The sequence below is a fragment of the Salvelinus alpinus genome, chromosome 10 (assembly GCF_045679555.1).
Source record: "Salvelinus alpinus chromosome 10, SLU_Salpinus.1, whole genome shotgun sequence".
NCBI lineage: Eukaryota > Metazoa > Chordata > Actinopteri > Salmoniformes > Salmonidae > Salvelinus > Salvelinus alpinus.
The window spans coordinates 47,596,506-47,611,360 of NC_092095.1; the positions used below are offsets into that span (position 1 = coordinate 47,596,506).

The 14,855-nt window shown below is 42.0% G+C and overlaps 1 protein-coding gene across 2 annotated transcripts in view; it reads left to right on the top strand.

Moving 5' to 3' along the window:
* The first annotated feature begins 123 nt into the window (after positions 1-123).
* LOC139532110 (ATP-binding cassette sub-family B member 6-like) overlaps positions 124-14,855 on the top strand; it is a 41,354-nt gene continuing 26,622 nt past the window's right edge. The window contains exons 1-7 of one of the 2 annotated variants that reach the window (XM_071329266.1): positions 124-314; positions 1,327-1,854; positions 6,100-6,243; positions 6,443-6,632; positions 6,851-6,943; positions 7,123-7,315; positions 14,095-14,216. In XM_071329266.1, the coding sequence (XP_071185367.1) occupies positions 1,339-1,854; positions 6,100-6,243; positions 6,443-6,632; positions 6,851-6,943; positions 7,123-7,315; positions 14,095-14,216 (1,258 nt within the window). In that variant the 5' untranslated portion in view covers positions 124-314; positions 1,327-1,338. Of the gene's footprint in view, positions 315-1,326; positions 1,855-4,602; positions 4,677-6,099; positions 6,244-6,442; positions 6,633-6,850; positions 6,944-7,122; positions 7,316-14,094; positions 14,217-14,855 lie in introns of those variants that run through there. The other variant, XM_071329267.1, reaches the window with a different exon arrangement.

Here is a 14,855-nt window from a genome sequence, read left to right on the forward strand (position 1 = left end):
GATGTCTTTGTATATACCGTCATCTACTGGTCATATATGACATTGCGTAACATTCGTTTTGAACATGTTTGTGACCCAGGGGGCTCTAGGACCCGGTTCAGGCAGTGTTTTTTTTAGGAAAGTGTCGATTGTCGAGTCATGGATTACTTCGCTCCTGAATGCCGCAAGAAGAATAAGGACAATTTACAAGTGGATACAACAAAATGACCATTATTGTTATTTTTTACTTCTAATATCTCTTCGCGTAAAACGGGTTATTTGTTGGTAGCTGCAATTCACTAAATCGCTTTCCAGCACCAGCTTGTCTTGAGAAGGTGAGTGTTGTAATAACAGCAACAGATCTAAACTAGCTAATTTAGCTAACGTTAGCTATCTTGATAGGTCAGACTGAAAAACCCACAAATGGTAGCTAGAGAAAAATTACTACTGTAAATCTGACGCTCTGTCGTCACAGTCACATTGTTTAAATACTCCCTGTCTGTCAAAGAGCTGGACACCAAGAAAAACAGGCTAAACAATGCCACAGGGGAATATGCATCTTGATTCCTATGATGATATCTGTAGTGCTCAAGAAATGATTCCATAAGAGCAACAACTGTTTTGTAAAACATAATCTGAAGCGTTTGTTTAAAGTTCCATATCACATGACAACAAAAACAATGGAGTAATAGGGGTTAATAGTTTTTTGGGGGGTTATGATAATAGAGTGCAGTTGTTCTTTCATTAAGATAAGTCATGTACATCCAAATTAATAATTGTATTAGTTGAAATTACAATGTGCGCAGTGACCTCTCTCTGAACTGGAGCTTGTGAGGGCTTGTTCCAACATGCCAAGCTACTCCATGGTACATGTGTCGGCACACCACTGTAACCTAATTCTAGTGTGATATTTTGAATAAATATCAGTTGATGATATGTGATGTGTTTTGGTGTCTTAAGTGCCTTGACTGAATCAGAATTGGTCCACTGCCCACCCCAGATGACACTATGGGGTGTGGATTCGCCTGTTCATTGTGTTGACTAACTTCACTTTTGATCGTTGCTGGGGGAGTTATGAATGGAAGAAGTTAAACTAGTTGAATGTCATCATGAATAGCAGTTTAGGATAGGATACAAATAAGGTCCGGTGCAAATTCAAAAATACTATTTTGGAAAGCTAATTTCATGCAGTCTACTGTATGATTTCCTTTGCCTGTCCTGCCTTTTTAAAATATCTTAACATACATGCGGACCAGGTTTATGATCTTGAGCCCTATGTGTAGGCTTAATGTGGTAGTAATATGTATGTTATAGTGAATACTCTCTTTCCCCTCCCTGTCTCTCCAGCTCCCAGCCACCATGGTGGTAGTGCAAAGCTACTGTGAGGCCAGCGCTTCCATTTCCGAAGCCTGGCTGGAGGGCGGCATCTCGCCCTGCTTCTACTTCACCCTGGTGCCCACGGTCCTGCTTACCCTCTCCTTCTTCTTCGGCGCCATCCACTGCGTCTGCTACCGCCGCTACGGCACCGAGATGGAGCCCAAATTCGTGCCGCGCTCGCGCCTCTATGGCCTCCAACTGGGAGTCTCCCTGCTCCTCCTGCTGCAGTTCTTAGGGGGGCTGGTGTGGAGGGCCGCCGGTGGAGGGGAGCTCCCCGGCTATGTGGTGCTGTTTGGCTGCCTGTCCATGCTGGGCTGGGCCTGGGCCGTGGCCCTGCTAAAGCTGGAGAGGAGGTGGGTGCTGGTGAGGGACCGGACAAGGGGCCACAGCACGGTGCTGCTGCTCTTCTGGGCTGTGGCATTCTCAGCAGAGAACCTGGCCTTCATCTCCTGGGCCAGCCCCTACTGGTGGTGGGGCCTGGAGAACACACAGCAGCAGGTGAGAGAGGACCAGCGGTTTTGTTGAGGGTTTAACATTATAGAATGTCCTCAATCTACAAATGACTCAGAGAGGCATGTCTGTTAAACATAATGTATTTATATCTGAACGTTGCACAACCTTTGCCTACTGGACGTGGCACTGGAGTCTGTTTAGGAGGGTGTAGCGTTACAGGACTTTCAGAAATAAATATATTGTTGTAGAACAAACATGTTTAAAATGTCAGGTTAAGGTATTTTCATTGCCTTTCTATCTGCAACGTTACAAACATTTCACCTTTTTGAATGAACCCCACAGCTCAACCCTCAGTGAGGATAAACTGCCATCCAACTCCATAGTTTCATTGAGGTTGTTCAAATGTTGACATATAATGTTGCTTGATATAAGTATTAAACTTAGTTTCAACACTCCATTGCACAAGTGTAGTAGTGGGCTTTCTAAAAAATGAAGTTAGTCTGCTCATAGGGTGTGATATCCATGTAAATGGGAGACATAGGCTAGATGTAATATGGTAAGTACCTACTTAATAACCTCTAAATCCCTTATTCATCATGAGTGTTGTGATTGTATATATTTTTTTTTAACAATCTATTTCAAAGCAGTTTCTCACAAGTAGACGCTAAAATAGGAACTGATTTTCCATCCATGACACAACAGTGGGAGGGGAGCCATGATCATTATTCAGCTATGAGTAACTCTAGAAGTGCTGAGTCACTGCCCCATCTTGCCCTTCCACATCCTTCTCCCTCTGGACACTCCCCCAAATAAATATACAGTTGAAGTCGGAAGTTTACATACACCTTAGCCAAATACATTTAAACTCAGTTTTTCACAATTCCTGACATTTAATCCTAGTAAAAATTCCCTGTCTTTGGTCAGTTCGGATCACCACTTTATTTTAAGAATGGGAAATGTCAGAATAATAGTAGAGAGAATTATTAATTTCAGCTTTTATTTATCTCATCATATTCCCAGTGGGTCAGAAGTTTACATACACTCAATTAGTATTTGGTAGCATTGCCTTTAAATTGTTTAACTTGGGTCAAACGTTTCGGGTAGCCTTCCACAAGCTTCCCACATTAAGTTGGGTGAATTTTGGCCCATTCCTCCTGACAGAGCTGGTGTAACTGAGTCAGGTGGGTAGGCCTCCTTGCTCGCACATGCCCACAAATTTTCTATAGGATTGAGGTCAGGGTTTTGTGATGGCCACTCCAATACCTTGACTTTGTTGTCCTTAAGTCATTTTGCCACAACTTTGGAAGTATGCTTGGGGACATTGTCCATTTGGAAAGACCCATTTGCGACTAAGCTTTAACTTCCTGACTGATGTCTTGAGATGTTGCTTCAATATATCCACATAATTTGCCTCCCTCATGATGCCATCTATTTTGTGAAGTGCACCAGTCCCTCCTTCAGCAAAGCACCCCCGTGCTTCACGGTTGGGATGGTGTTCTTCAGCTTGCAAGCCTCCCCCATTTTCCTCCAAACATAACGATGGTCATTATGGCCAAACAGTTCTATTTTTGTTTCATCAGACCAGAGGACATTCCTCCAAAAACTTCGATCTTTGTCCCCATGTGCAGTTGCAAACCGTAGTCTGGCTTTTTTATGGCGGTTTTGGAGCAGTGGCTTCTTCCTTGCTGAGCGGCCTTTCAGGTTATGTCGATATAGGACTCGTTTTACTGTGGATATAGATACTTTTGTACCTGTTTCCTCCAGCATCTTCACAAGGTCCTTTGCTGCTGTTCTGGGATTGATTTGCACTTTTCGCACAACTACGTTCATCTCTAGGAGACAGAACACGTCTCCTTCCTGAGCGGTATGACAGCTGCGTGGTCCCATGGTGTTTATACTTGCATACTATTGTTTGTACAGATGAACGTGGTACCTTCAGGCATTTGAAAGTCGCTCCCAAGGATGAACCAGACTTGTAGGGGTCCACAAATTATTTTCTGAGGTCTTGGCTGATTTCTTTTGATTTCCCCATGATGTCAAGCAAAGAGGCACTGAGTTTGAAGGTAGGCCTTGAAATACATCCACAGGTACACCTCCAATTGACTCAAATGGTGTCAATTAGCCTATCAGAAGCTTCTAAAGCCATGACATTTTCTTGAATTCTCCAAGCTGTTTAAAGGAACAGTCAACTTAGTGTATGTGAACATCTGACCCACTGGAATTGTGATACAGTGAATTATAAGTTAAATAATCTATCTGTAAATAATTGTTGGAAAAATTACTGTCATGCAAAGTAGATGTCCTAACCGACTTGCCAAAACTATAATATGTTAACACGACCCCAACCTAAGTGTATGTAAACTTCCGACTTCAACTGTATATATATGTGTATACTGTATATAGATGTAGTGTGTATACTGTAAATAGATGGCCTAGCCTACCTCTTTCAGGTAATACATTCAATGCAGTCTTAGCATTGTATTTAGCTAATTAATGATGGGTTATGCATAATAAGCTTCTAACTTATAGCCTCTCGTGCGCAATACGCACGCACCTGTGCTCCGCTGGCCTCTCGCCTTAAAAAACTCTCCTTAGCTTTTGGAGTCCCATGCAGGACAAGCTAGACTGGAATAGCTTGGCGGACATTATAGAACTCACAGGTCATTTTAAAGAAGAGCGAACGTGCGATGGCGGTAGGCTATAGCAGTTATTTATTCAGACCCATAGCCATTTAATCTTCGTGAAGAGAAGTGAAAGCCTTCTGCATCTAATTCTAGTCCTATATTATTTAAGGATGTCATTAGAATGATGAAGATAAGGACAACTGTTGAATGCGAGGAAGGAATGACGCAACAAGAGGAGATGAGGTAGGCTAATAACATTAGGGGAAGTATTGTGAAAGGTATATATGCGTCAGCCTACTAATTATACAAATAGGCCCTAATTTATATTTCAAAGTTCAAATCAAATTCACTAGCCTACAGGCTACTTGTAACTTTGAGGCTGCATGTGCTGCACCAGAATTGCATGTTATCTCCTTGCTTTATCATGGTTTGAACGATGTGCGTATTTTCAGTCCATATATTACAGTACAGTAATACAGTTAACACTCAAAGATTAGCATGTTGGAGCTTGTTTCATTTATTTACTGGAGAGAGCATATAGCTAGCTACAACTATGGGCTTTTATGTGTTTCTGTCGTGCGTAATGTGCAGTAACCTATATCATATACTGTATGTATTGGATAACGGCACAATCATTTGGGCTTTTTTTCTGGGCTTGGGATCATTAACCTCTACGGGATCGGTGTCCGTTTCTCAAACTAGACACTCTAATGTACTTGTCCTCTTGCTCAGTTGTGCACCGGGGCCTCCCACTCCTCTTTCTATTCTGGTTAGAGCCAGTTTGCGCTATTCTGTGAAGGGAGTAGTACACAGCGTTGTACAAGATCTTCAGTTTATTGGCAATTTCTCGCATGGAATAGCCTTAATTTCTCAGAACAAGAATAGACTGACGGGTTTCAGAAGAAAGGTTTCTGGCCATTTTGAGCCTGTAATCGAACACACAAATGCTGATGCTCCAGATACTCAACTAGTCTAAAGAAGTCCAGTTTTATTGCTTCTTTAATCAGAACAACAGTTTTCAGCTGTGCTAACATAATTGGAAAAATGGTTTTCTAAGGATCAATTAGCCTTTTAAAATGATAAACTTAGATTAGCAAATACAACGTGCTGTTGGAACACAGGAGTGATGGTTGCTGATAATGGGCCTCTGTACGCCTATGTAGATATTCCATAAATAATCTGCTGTTTCCAGCTACAATAGTCATTTACAACATTAACAATGTCTACACTGTATTTCTGATCAATTTGATGTTATTTTAATGGACAAAAAATGTGCTTTTCTTTCAAAAACAAGGACATTTCTAAGTGACCCTAAACTTTTGAACGGTGCTATAGTTTATAAATTCCTCGTGAGCTTAGTTCAACTTTCACACCACATCAGAACCCAAAATATAAGCTTGTTTTACTCCAATGTTTGTAAACATTGTAAATGTTAACAAACACTGTATAGCCTCAAAGCATGATTCAAATTATAATGTTGATATTATGGATGGTCGGTCCTTGCATACATAGCTGGGTCTATGAAGTTGGGTGGTTTCATTTCTCCAGACCGATCCCTCAGCTTTTTTCCAAAACAGGCGGGGTCCCCACTTTGTTATTGTTACAACTGCGGATTGCCCCTTTAAAGGTTCAGTTATGACTAAGCATTTTTCATTCATTACCTGAGGTGGAGTTTTCTCTGTGGTTGATGCGCTACCTCGGCACAGGAATGCTCTTCTTCCTGGGCCTAAAGGCTCCGGGGTTGCCACGAAGACCATACATGCTCCTGATCAACGAGGACGAACGTGACGTGGAGGGCGGCACTGGCCAGGTAACCTAGTAATCAAATCAAATCAAATGCAGTATTTTGATGACCTGTAATCACATCCCTTATGTGTGTATAATATCCAATGACTGTATAAATATGAATATATCCTGATTCAGTTTGTGCGTGTGTGTAAGTTTGTAATGAGTGTCTGTTTGTCTGTCTTTGCCACCATGTCCCATAATAACCCCTATCTCTACCTCAGCCCCTGTTGGGTGGGGCGGAGGAGTCCCAGTCTACCTGGCAGGACTTTGGGCAGAAGGTGCGTCTGCTGGTGCCCTACATGTGGCCCCGGGGCAATATTCTACTACAGGGCCTGGTGCTGCTCTGCCTGTGCCTGCTTGGTTTGGAGAGGGTCATCAATGTCTTTGTCCCCATCTACTACAAGAACATCGGTGAGAGATCCTCCCTCGTTTCTGAACGTCTTCCCTGAATACCTTTTAAGATCTTAGTTGTTGTCACAGCCTTATTGTTTGCGTTGCAGGTCATCTTTAGTTTTTCTCAAAAGGCTTTGATATCGTTGAGGCTGACATCTGAATATCTACCAAGCACAACTGCAGAAAAGATGACCTGACACTGTCATTCCTTTTCAAAACCTCTCTTTCTGTCACAGTGAATGAGCTGACTGATGGAAGCAGCTGGAAGACCTTGGTCACCACTGTGTGTGTCTATGTCCTGCTCAAGGTCCTGCAAGGTGGAGGGGCAGGTGAGTGGGACTTTCACCCCATATTTTCTTTCTCTACCGCATTACCCATTCCTTGTATGCTGTTATTTTAATTCTCTCTTTTGTTTCCTCGCTCTCTCACTCCTCTCCCCTTTCCCCCTCTCTCTCTCTCCCCAACCCCACTCTCCCCCCCTCCCCTTTCTTTCCCCTCTCTTTCCTAGGTGCGTCTGGCTTCATCAGTAACATGCGCTCCTTCCTGTGGATCCGCGTGCAGCAGCACACCAACCGGGTGGTGCAGGTGCGTTTGTTTGGCCACCTGCACGCACTGTCACTGCGCTGGCACCTGGGCCGACGCACCGGGGACGTCCTGCGTAGCATCGACCGTGGCACCTCCTCCATCAACACCCTGCTCAGGTGAGTCTCATAATAATAAATTATGTGTGTCAATGAGTACATTTACATGCACACTAATAATTAGTGATGCACCGATATGACATTTTTGGCCGATACCGATATCTGATATTTTCCTTGTAAAAAAAAATACGATACCGATAACCAATATTTAAAATTTTATCAGCCTTTTAAGCATTCTAGTACAGTTAAATAGTTAACACACACACACATGGACGCAGCGGTCTAAGGCACTGCATCTCAGTGCAAGAGGCGTCACTACAGTCCCTGGTTTGAATCCAGGTTGTATCAGATCCGGCCGTGATTGGGAGTCCCATAGGGCGGCGCACAATTGGCCCAGTGTCGTCCGGGTTTGGCCGGGGTAGGCCGTCATTGTAAATAAGATTTTGTTCTTAACTGACTTGCCTAGTTAAATAAAGGTTACACACACACACTGACCAAAAAGTTATTTTGTTGGCATTTACGTATGTCCCCATTACCAGTAAAACATAATCAAAACCTATTTCTTTCACTTACTTGCTATGCCACTTACTTGCTGTGCCATTGTTCATTTGTTCAGTCGTTTCATTCTTAACCAGGATTTCTATGGTATGCCATTTGGGTTTTTGCGTATCAAATAATAGAATATTTAACACTAGTTCACGTGTCAAATAAGCTTGTTGACCAATCAGGACCTGAATATGACTGCACGTCACATAATAATTTGACGCGTTCATCCATTTTTTACGTAGTTATTACACATTGATTACACTGTCACTCGTATTTCATGTCACAACGATTCATCGATACGTTTGCTATGAAGCTGGTAAAGCTGTCTTGCGCGCCTACATTGCTAGCTTAGCTAACTATATAGCTAAGTGCCATCATCTAAATAACCCTAATTTATAGGACAGTTCTTATTTGATTAATGGTCGGACCCATCTATGTGAAGCTAGCCACAAAAGGATTAGCTACAATAGTGGACTTTGCGGTTAGCCTTCAAAATAAAAGTATGGCATAATTCTGCTATTTGTATTCATTTGCATCACTGTCAATGACATACTTTTATTTTGAAGGCAGACCGCAAATTCCACTATTGTGCCTAATCCGTATTGTGGCTAGCCTCACTAGCCAGATGAAGCTTGCTGGCTGCTTATAACGTTAGTTCTGGGCAACAGGGTTAAGTAGCTGGCTAGCAATTTATTTTCATGAACTGAAGTTCAATTTCAATAGGCGAACAACAATACTTACTCACAAGGACTCCTAAATCATTACTAAGAATAATGAAAATGACTGCAGTTTCTACTGGTCATTATTTTCAGGCTGGGTGTATTGGTGCTAGCTAGGTACCAAGCTAAAGCTAGCTACCAGAGAAGTTGTGGTCGAAGAAATGATGCTTTATTACCAACACGGTATTTAAAACACAACGTTCGTGGCCGGTGTTTGCTTGTTTGCAGACTTTTTTGTACAGCTTTGACAGTGCTACTGACACGCAAAGACCGAAACGGTGTTCCATAGTATGTATGTCGTGAAGCTAATAGCAGTGACGCTATTACTTTGTAACTCCGGTAGGGCAACATCTGAAAAATAGCGCACTTGGTAGTGTGTACCGGTGCTCAACCAGTCGGCGAAAGCCAACATAACCCACGACAGAGAACGGTTGATTGTCAAGGGCAATTATCTTGGCTTTAATGGATTTTGTGTATGAGTGTCTCGCTGAAATGTTCTTACTCTTTCAAATGACTGCCCGACTTGTTGACTGCTCGATCCACACTGCAGACATTGTGGCCTAGTTTAGGAATGCTGTGTTGCACATGTCGCGCAAAATTTTACGCGCCGTCATTACGTCATGTACCTATGTTATATAGGTATGCACATCAGCTTTGACATCGGTTTTGCACATCGGCGTTAAAATAGACATCGGCCGATACCGATGTTGGCATTTTTAGTTAATATCGTCCGATTCCGATATGTTCACCGATATATTGTGCATCCCTACTAATAATTAAATATTAAACTGATTATAGCAGTAGGCCGAGTATGAAAATAGTCATGTAAAAACACCTTACTCTGCTTATATTAATTGGTTTCAAAATCAAAGTAAGCATACGCCGATTAAAACACCTGGTTTTCTGAGAAATCTATTGAATTATTAGGACATGTAAACCGCTTAATCGGCGTTCCAGCAGTGTGTTTGATCTGCACATGTGCCAGCGTTGGTGGCGCAAGCCTCCCTCTTATTCGCGAGTGAAGCGAGTTCGGAAAAACTGAAAGTAGGCATCTTAGAAATAGCTTTAACATATAAACATTGGCTGTAGTTGATTCAAAAAGGTAGTTCTTGGATATTTCGTTTCCTGTCGACATTAAAAGCCATATTTTCTTAGTTATCTTTCTCAGTAACTCAACATTAAACTGTTCTTATGCCTGTGTAATAAAACTAATTACGTTTGGAGCAACATTTTATTAGCATGTTACATAATACTTTGGTAATATTGTATTTTAATTGCATAGAAATTAGCTGAGTTTTTGTAACTACTGTTACTACAAGAGGAATAGTGACTGTTCCTTATCAGTGGGAGGAGGCCTACAAACCTGACTCAGTTACTCCAGCTCTGTCAGGAGGAATGGGCCAAAATTCACCCAACTTATTGTGGGAAGCTTGTGGAAGGCTACCCGAAACGTTTGACCAAGTTAAACAATTTAAAGGCAATGCTACCAAATACTAATTGAGTGTATGTAAACTTCTGACCCACTGATAAGGTGATGAAATAAATAAAAGCTGAAATAAATCATTCTCTATGTTATTATTCTGACATTTCACATTCTTAAAATAAAGTGGTGATCCTAACTGACCTAAGACAGGGAATTTTTACTGGAGTTAAATGTAAGGAATTGTGAAAAACTGAGTTTAAATGTATTTGGCTAAGGTGTATGTAAATGTTATGCTGATGAATGAGGACCCAAAAGCGACTTAATAGAAACAGAGTCTTTATTCCAGTCTTAAACAAAAACCGATACTCCTGGATAATATCTTAGGTAAATCCAAAACAGGAAAACTGAAATCCTCTCGTCAGTAGAGAGGAACGACTGGAGACGCGGCCACAGACTGCAGGTCGCTTCGGGAAGGCACAGGCCGTAGCTGACATAGACACCTGCTCACACGCAGCATCTGTAGAAGGCAAAAACACGACAGGGCGGAACAAGGACACAGAACAGCAAACATCAAACAAGGATCCGACAAGGACAGAAGCGGAAAACAGAGGGAGAAATAGGGACTCTAATCAGAGGGCAAAATAGGGGACAGGTGTGAAAGAGTAAATGAGGTAGTTAGGAGAATGAGGAACAGCTGGGAGCAGGAACGGAACGATAGAGAGAGAGAGCGAGAGAGGGAGAGAGGGAGGGAGAGAGTGGGATAGAAAGAGGGAAAGAACCTAATAAGACCAGCAGAGGGAAACGAATAGAAGGGAAGCACAGGGACAAGACATGATAATCAATGACAAAACATGACAGTAAACTTCCAACTTCAACTGTATATAGCATTTTCAAAGCATTTTACATTATAAGGGGGAAACTCATCTGCCTTAGATTACTAATGATATCTTTCAGACACAGGTTGTACAGTGGGGAGAACAAGTATTTGATACACTGCCGATTTTGCAGGTTTTCCTACTTACAAAGCATGTAGAGGTCTGTAATTTTTATCATAGGTACACTTCAACTGTGAGAGACGGAATCTGAAACAAAAATCCAGAAAATCACATTGTATGATTTTTAAATAATTAATTTGCATTTTATTGCATGACATAAGTATTTGATCACCTACCAACCAGTAAGAATTCCGGCTCTCACAGACCTGTTAGTTTTTCTTTAAGAAGCCCTCCTGTTCTCCACTCATTACCTGTATTAACTGCATCTGTTTGAACTCGTTACCTGTATAAAAGACACCTGTCCACACACAATCAAACAGATTCCAACCTCTCCACAATGGCCAAGACCAGAGAGCTGTGTAAGGACATCAGGGATAAAATTGTAGACCTGCACAAGGCTGGGATGGGCTACAGGACAATAGGCAAGCAGCTTGGTGAGAAGGAAACAACTGTTGGCGCAATTATTAGAAAATGGAAGAAGTTCAAGATGACGGTCAATCACCCTCGGTCTGGGGCTCCATGCAAGATTTCACCTCGTGGGGCATCAATGATCATGAGGAAGGTGAGGGATCAGCCCAGAACTACACGGCAGGACCTGGTCAATGACCTGAAGAGAGCTGGGACCACAGTCTCAAAGAAAACCATTAGTAACACACTACGCCGTCATGGATTAAAATCCTGCAGCGCACGCAAGGTCCCCCTGCTTAAGCCAGTGCATGTCCAGGCCTGTCTGAAGTTTGCCAATGACCATCTGGATGATCCAGAGGAGGAATGGGAGAAGGTCATGTGGTCTGATGAGACAAAAATAGAGCTTTTTGGTCTAACTCCACTCGCCGTGTTTGGAGGAAGAAGAAGTATGAGTACAACCCCAAGAACACCATCCCAACCGTGGAGGTGGAAACATCATTCTTTGGGGATGCTTTTCTGCAAAGGGGACAGGACGACTGCACCGTATTGAGGGGAGGATGGATGGGGCCATGTATCGCGAGATCTTGGCCAACAACCTCCTTCCCTCAGTAAGAGCATTGAAGATGGGTCGTGGCTGGGTCTTCCAGCATGACAACGACACGAAGCACACAGCCATGGCAACTAAGGAGTGGCTCCGTAAGAAGCATCTCAAGGTCCTGGAGTGGCCTAGCCAGTCTCCAGACCTGAACCCAATAGAAAATCTTTGGAGGGAGCTGAAAGTCCGTATTGCCCAGCGACAGCCCCGAAACCTGAAGGATCTGGAGAAGATCTGTAGGGAGGAGTGGGCCAAAATCCCTGCTGCAGTGTGTGCAAACCTAGTCAAGAACTACAGGAAACGTATGATCTCTGTAATTGCAAACAAAGGTTTCTGTACCAAATATTAAGTTCTGCTTTTCTGATGTATCAAATACTTATGTCATGCAATAAAATGCAAATTAATTACTTAAAAATCATACAATGTGATTTTCTGGATTTTTGTTTTAGATTCCGTCTCTCATAGTTGAAGTGTACCTATGATAAAAATTACAGACCTCTACATGCTTTGTAAGTAGGAAAACCTGCAAAATCGGCAGTGTATCAAATACTTGTTCTCCCCACTGTATATGTCAAACACTGTCTAAGGCAATATTTCCTAAAATCGGTGCGCATCTCCCCCGGGACTGCTGCGCAGAAGAAATATCAGCCCGTGCAGAGAAGCACGAGATTGAACTTCACTTAATTTTCTACAGTTTTCCATGTCAGATAACACTACCAACGTTTTCCTTTTACTGTTGTAATTGCGATCGAATCAACGCAATATTAGCCACTTTCAATGCAACATACCGAAACAAAACTTACTATCCAAGAGATTTTATTATAGGGAGAATGCATCGGATTGACAAGGCCCGTACTCTATACACAGACCGGTGCACCATAAACTATCAGAACTGCAGTAGGCCTATATGCAAATAGACCATTGCCATATATGGAACCTGTGCCATTCACTTTGAACTGGACAGTGTTTACAGCATGAGCGGTCGTTAGTAGATGCGCTTGTCTTGAGATCAAAGTGAGAGCTACATGTAGCCACCTGTGCACATTTGTTCAAATCCTTTGCTAATGAGTGAGTCATTAGCCCAGTTAGCGATAATTTGTAGTCAGCAATGGGGGGGAGTGATTGCTTCCTACAAGAGAACAAAATGTGTGCATTTCTAGCTATCTTTGAAAAGTGAGTCAGATAGTTTTTTTTTGTCTTAGTGGCAGTGTTGTATTTTGAGATAGGCTTGAATAAGCTAAGTAGCCAATAGGCAGAGGGTAGCATAATTTGTCTGATTCTCTGTAATAATGGTATGGGAATAATTATTTTATTTTGTCAAGTGGTTTCTTGCATCAAAGAGCACAACAACATTTTCAGACCGCCTTGTCTGAAGGACAAGTGGATAAACAGGTTCATGTCAAGCCATGCATGTTTTGTTTTCAAAAGTGTCATGGAATGTAGGACTACATTGAACACCACACATTGGCTGCTAATGTAGGCTGGATGATAGAACACTTATTTCCATGTTAAAATGTTTTGAGATACATTTTCTACATTGTTTTTGATGGTAGGCCACTGGTAGGCCTTCATTATGATCAAATAGCCACAATAGCCTACTTGAGCACTTAACTGTAACTTAAAGTAGGTACAGCCTCAGTGTTCACATTTAACGCCCGCCGGAGGTTGCACAGAATTTTCACAATGTTCAAGTTTGCGCTCAGCAGACCTGAAATTTGCTCAGTGCTGAAAAAATTGAGGGAACATTGGTCTGAGATATGCTTGATTGAGCTTGGCCTTAGCTTTGCACTTTTTCAACTATTCAGTTGGCAACATAGAACCAGACTAACTGTATCAATTGTTTGGAAGTATTTGACATATATATTTGATCTGATTTACTTTATCCTCAAAGCTTAGATACTGCTTCCTCGGGTGTTTGCTCTATCCTCAAAAAGAGCAATTATGCCAAAACTGTACTCTTTTCCACCTTAAAATTGATTCCACCTTCCATTTCTACTTGCCAGGCCGTGTAACTATGATCCATCCCCCTGTAGTATGTCTTAGTTTCTTAGTGTTATCCTGACCTCTGGACAGTGTGTAGTTTCCTGTGAATGTCTGAATTTCTGTGTCTGAACCCAGAGGTAAACCTGGACTCCCTCTCTTTCTCTCCACAGCTACATTGTATTCAGCATCTTCCCCACCATCGCAGATATCGTCATCTCCATCATCTACTTCATCACCTACTTCAACGCCTGGTTCGGACTCATCGTATTCGTCTGTATGTTCCTCTATCTCAGTGAGTACAAGGCCTCCTTTCCAGAACCAATTCAGTTATATTTATAAGGTAATAATAATCTGATCTGAGTCAAATATGTGATATGTCCTCTTGCTCAGTTGTTGCTCAGCTCTCTTTCTATTCTGGTTAGAGCCAGTTTGCGCTATTCTGTGAAGGGAGTAGTACACAGCATTGTACGAGATCTTGAGTTTCTTGGCAATTTCTCGCCTTAATTTCTCAGGACAAGAATAGACTGACGAGTTTCAGAAGAAAGTTCTTTGTTTCTGGCCATTTTGAGCCTGTAATTGAACCCACAAATGCTGATGCTCCAGATAATCAACTAGTCTAAAGAAGGCCAGTTTTATTGCTGCTTTAATCAGCACAACAGTTTTTTCTAATGATCAATTAGCCTTTTAAAATTATAAACTTAGATTAGCTAACACAACGTGCCATTGGAACACAGAAGTGATGGTTGCTGATAATGGGCCTCTGTACACCTACAGTGTGGCAAAAAAGTATTTAGTCAGCCACCAATTGTGCAAGTTCTCCCACTTAAAAAGATGAGAGAGGCCTGTAATTTTCATCATAGGTACACTTCAACTATGACAGACAAAATGAGAGAAACAAAATCCAGATTGGCAATGACAGAGGTCAAATGTT